The following is a 5,546-nucleotide window of genomic DNA, read 5'->3' on the forward strand; positions in this document are numbered from 1 at the left end:
TTATATATATTCTACAGATATTATATATATATATATATATATAAACAGCTGCAAGAGTCAGTCCGTGATGCACAGAAATGTTGACATGTCAGTTCCATTAAACTTACGTTGGTGACTGGCAGACGCTGATATGGTTTGGATTCATCTGGCTCAGAGAAGAATTTCGATGTGACAGATGAGAGTTAAGAGTACATTGTGATTGGTATCCAGAGCCAGATGCAGTAGCATAGTTTAATCTCTTGGAACGGTAAACAGACGGCTTGGTCAGAGTAGAAAGTTTTTCTATAAGATGTTTTCTCACCTTTCTTGTACAGGAGAAGGCAAAGAAAATGAACATTCCTTGAAGTGTGTTGAAAACCACGAAAACGAACCACAAGCCCTCAAAACCAGAATATCCCGCTACAAGTCCAAAGACCCACGACAAGCCCATCAACACAGATAATTTAGCGTATAATCTAAAATTTCTCTTTGGAGAATTACAAGACTCTTGATGTTTAGCTGTGGTATTAGAAGTAGCTACAATCATCCTTGCGCTTAGGAGGAAAAATGTAATGTTAATTAGCATGATCAGTGCAACAGGTGCAGCAAAGAAAATCAACAGAGCTCTCCTGTGGCTAAACCAACAACGACTCATGCCAAATGCAGGTCTGTATTCTTTAGGAATACTATCAATGTTTTCAAGTACAACAGATGAAACGACAATGATGGCAGGAACAACCCAACAATACACGGAGTAGAGCATGAAACGACGCCATTGTTTACCGTTAGACACGCGGAGATTCTTTGTGGCCATTCGCAATGTTCTCCAAACGTCAAAGGCCAGAATATTCATCCAGAAAAAGGAAACTAAGAAGGAATAATACATCACTACTGCTACGATGCTGCAAACAGCTCGTGAGAGCTTAAACTGTCCAATAATGAAACAGGAATAAGAAGTAATTAATGCTACAGCTAACGATGCCAAGTTTCGCCCACAGATGTTGTGAAGATCTGGAACTATTATAAAAATAATGAAATGAAGAACTAAAAACATCAATGATATTCCTAAGCCAATGTTGCTTATGTATCCAAGATAAACAGAAAACGTTTCTTTGCGATTAGATTTTGAAAGTTTATCGCTTCCACAAACCATTACATTCTTTCCATCAAATATGTAGTAAGACTGATTGTATGTTTGTTCGTATTTTGGAATAAAAATGTCACCATCTTCTAAAATTTTATATTCTTTCATGAAAATTAAAACTTTAAGACAGCTTTTAAAATCTTCAGGATATTCCGATTTTTCACTGTCGGTTGAAAGTGTGTAGTTTTGAGTTGATATTTCGTCTAAAGTAGTATCTGCATCTTGTTGTATGTTGTTGTTTCTTTCTGGGGGTTCGAAGTCAGGTGTCTCTGTTCTCTCGTCCTCTCTTCGACCATACTTTGAAGAGGGCGTACTAGAGGAGTCTGGTTGAGACGTTGTAAACAGTGGTGGCGATGGTGCAACACACTTGCCAGATATGTACTTGTAACCAGGTATACCACAAGATATGTCTACACAACGTTTGAGAAGAAAGTCGTAGCGTTCTTCGTCCTCACATATAACATCTTCTCCAACGTATTCTCCCATTTTGGTGTTAAAATCGAACAACAGGGAGAAGGCGTTAGATTTAAAGATTGAGCTCTTCGCGACAGAAGGTTGCCTACATCTCAGATTAGTGACACTGACGTTGTTACAGACAGCACAATGGACATTACGGTAACCTTTGACCTTGGTGTACATAGCTCCCATGTAAGTTGCACATTTCCTTTTCACGTCATCGTCACTCCAATCAGGAAGACACTCGGAGATGAGGTCGTTCCGGCAGAACCTCAGATTCTCCGGTATGGGATTTGGGGGGCTTGGAAAAATTCTGCAGGGCTGAAAGGTTTCTCCTTGAAATCCCCAGCTCTGGTTATGTTTATCACGTACCAATTTTTTTATTATACCTAACTCTGTCAAGTTTTTCATATCGTCTTTTTTAATTGAGGGACAAATCAATTTCAGATTCCACATCGCCATATCGGCTACTTCATCATTACAGATAGCACAGTAGTTATTCTTGTATACAACCCCAGTCACAACATTAGAAACTGGCGTCTCACTTAGGAGGCCAACGGTTTCCTTCCTGGCACTTTCACAAAGACTGCGAATCTCTTCTCCTTTCCACCCAGATTTACATCTATCCTTAACGTACACAGATAAATTTCCGGCTAATCTGGTGCATTTCCAGTGTTCTTTATCGTGCTTGCGAGACTTTATATCCACACAACAATCGTCGTATTTTCCACACAAGTCGTCGCACATGCAATGTCGTATCTGTAAACTGTTTACCAATTGTGTCGCACACGTGTCCTTCATAAAACAGGTTCTGTTTTTTAAAAGCTTTTGTATTTCTGAATACTTTAAATCCATACTTTCCGATAAACCGAGTAACAGAAAAACGCCAATAACGCTACTCAGAACCATTTTCCTGATCACAAAGAAAAACACACCTGGTGGACAAGATATCAATTAAAATAATTCGATTTTTGCTGTTGAACTGGATAAAAATCTTCAAATTTCCTCTTCGTATTTCCTAGTCAACAATCTGAAAAACACAAGCAAGTAATGTCGAAAAATTATACACTAATATATTGTACAAGTGAATACATGGGAAATGTTTTTATCTTTCCTGTGCTTAATTAAATAATTTAAATTAATTAAGAAAATAAATATATGAACCTTTCATATGGTAACAAAAATATGTTCTTAATTTTATACCAGTTCAGTTAATATACGATTAGAACTGTTAGAACATTGAAATGTGAAACTTTATAAGTATTAACCTAATTTCCAATTTTTCAGTGTTTTTGTTTTTTTTAGCTTTCTCAGAACCTATTGTTACGAACAGTATCCATACTCTGTTTTGTTTGTGCATACAAATAATTACAGTTATGAAATATCTCAAAGCACCATTCTATAATGATTTAGTAAACGACTAATTTACGTACCTAACCCAAATTTTGTTTGTTTGTAATTAAGCACAAAGCTACACAATGGGCTATCTGTGCTCTGCCCACCACGGGTATGGAAATTCGGGTTCTAGCGTTGTAAGTACGCAGACATTCCGCTGTGCCACTGGGGGCAACCCATATTTTACCGATGGCAATCGCTATACAGTGGCGTGTCTATGGGGTTGGAGGGGATGGCCTTATCCTACCGTATATCACCTGGAAAAAAAAAGACTTAACTTTTATCAGCCATACATTTTTCAATATCCAAATGTATTTATGTATTCTTCAAATTTTAGATATTAAACAATTGTCGTCAAAGCAAAATCAAACTCAAACATGTGAAAATTACTGTAATATTTGAATATGTTTCTCTCACCCCCTAGCGATGAAAATAGTGCTATACATGCTCCCGTCACTAAGTGGTAAAACCATATTGCCATATCAACTGTTCTGGTGATACACTTAACGAGCCAAAATATAAACAGGATGCCTAGGGATGGATAATAACATTTATTTATAATCATCCACGTACAGAAATGGCCACGAAGGAGTGATAGCAATATTGCTTGTTGACTTTGTCATGTGCATCTATCAGTTGGTTAGTTTTTGTCAAGCACAAAGCTACACAATGGCTATTTGTGCTGTGCCCACCACTGGTATTGAAACACGATTCTTTAGCACCATAAGTCCACAGACTTATCGCTGAGCCACTAAGGTAGTGTGTGTGGGGAGTGCATCTATCAGAAACACGAGGTTTGGATGGTTCTTTCTAACAATGTTATGGGGTTTATAAGGTTTATACTATTAATATGAACGGTGATAAGACATAGAAATTTCTAAACACGAACATACACCGAAACATACAACTTTCTGTTAATAAACGCCCGAGGAAACAGGCAGTTATGTTCTAATAGTCATGAGATTGCATGATTTAGAAATTAACAATCAAACATTTTTCATACGGTTTTATCAAAAACGGTCTTAAGTAACATTTTATTTTGTACACATGACGAAAAAACATGATAGAAAAATGGAATTGGAATTTTCAACCTCATGTGTATGTTAGTTTTCGGCCAGATCAGAGACTTCTACAGGATTCAGATATATCCGTCTCTAATTTTGAACTGCTAACCAGAGGGAAGACAAGCACTCAGCAACACCCACCGCCACAAGAGCTTTGTTCAGCTCTTGGAACCGAATAAGGGGATTGACTGTCTGTCGTGTTATAATGCATCCACAGGTAAAAGTGTGGAGTGTGTTCAGTGACGTCATGCCCTTGATTCTCAGTTCGACACACTAATTACTAGGCTATGCGCTGTTTTTTTAAACAGTAAATACATGCTATCGTTCTTTCCCACCCTCCAGAATTTTTCTACTAACTGCTTTGGCCTCGTTTTATGGGTTTGTTTGTTTTGAATTTCGCGCAAAGCTACACGAGGGCTATCTGCGTTAGCTGTCCCTAATTTAGCAGTGTAAGACTAGAGAGAAGGCAGCTAGTCATCACCACCCACCGCCAACTCTTGGGCTACTCTTTTACCAACGAATAGTGGGATTGACCGTCCCATTATAACGCCCCCACGGCTGAAAGGGCGAGCATGTTTCGTGTGACGGGGATTCGAACTCGCGACCCTCAGATTGCGTGTCGAGCGGCCTAACCACCTGGCTATGCCGGGCCACATTTTATGGGATTTCGCTTTTTAGCTTCTTATTCACTCTCGTTCTGTCAATTTGGTATTTTCTTGATTCTGTAAAAAATTATAGATGGAAAATAAGAATTCCTGTTGCAGACTGAAAATAAAATGTCAGCATAATAAATAAGACATGCGCATGTTTTATACTTTTCGTTTTTACTGGATAAAAGTGGTGTTCTTTTTGTTTCTTTTACAAGTGATACCAAACACGCACTGTTTACAGCGCTTGTGGACGAGGGAAAACGAAGAATGGAGATCAATTCAATACATCCTAGATACTCTCCGAAACATCTCACTGTTGAAGAGAGAAATCATGATATAATACGTCGGTTCAAAACAATATTAGTATCTCGCCATATCAATCTGAAGAGAATTGGGAAAATAAAGAATATACGTTAGTCAAAACAGCATGAGGAACTCAACTTGACAAAGTGAAGGGAACTGAGAAATTGTGGCAGTCCAGAACCTGCATAACAAGCTTGTGGAACTGAAAAACTGTGGCAGTCCAGAACCTGCATAACAAGCTTGTGGAACTGAGAAAATGTGGCAGTCCAGAACCTGCATAACAAGCTTGTGGAACTGAGAAATTGTGGCAGTCCAGAACTTGCATAACAAGCTTGTGGAACTGAGAAGTTGTGGCAGTCCAGAACTTGCATAACAAGCTTGTGGAACTGAAAAACTGTGGCAGTCCAGAACCTGGATAACAAGTTTGGGGAACTGAGAAATTGTGGTAGTCCAGAACCTGCATAACAAGTTTGGGGAACTGAGAAATTGTGGCAGTCCAGAACCTGGATAACAAGTTTGGGGAACTGAGAAATTGTGGCAGTCCAGAACCTGCAT

At 38.6% G+C, this 5,546-nt stretch overlaps 1 protein-coding gene across 2 annotated transcripts in view; it reads right to left on the reverse strand.

Moving 5' to 3' along the window:
* Positions 1-8: 8 nt before the first annotated feature.
* Positions 9-5,546, reverse strand: part of LOC106478816 — a 17,143-nt gene continuing 11,605 nt past the window's right edge. The window contains exons 2-3 of one of the 2 annotated variants that reach the window (XM_022382493.1): positions 3,013-3,231; positions 9-2,609 (exon numbers count right to left, since the gene is read on the reverse strand). In XM_022382493.1, coding sequence (XP_022238201.1) covers positions 104-2,488 — 2,385 coding nt within the window. In that variant the 5' untranslated portion in view covers positions 2,489-2,609; positions 3,013-3,231 and the 3' untranslated portion in view covers positions 9-103. The remainder of the gene's footprint in view (positions 2,610-3,012; positions 3,232-5,546) is intronic. The other variant, XM_013939387.2, reaches the window with a different exon arrangement.

Source organism: Limulus polyphemus, unplaced genomic scaffold (genome assembly GCF_000517525.1).
Source record: "Limulus polyphemus unplaced genomic scaffold, Limulus_polyphemus-2.1.2 Scaffold253, whole genome shotgun sequence".
In the NCBI taxonomy this organism is placed as follows: Eukaryota; Metazoa; Arthropoda; class Merostomata; order Xiphosura; family Limulidae; genus Limulus; species Limulus polyphemus.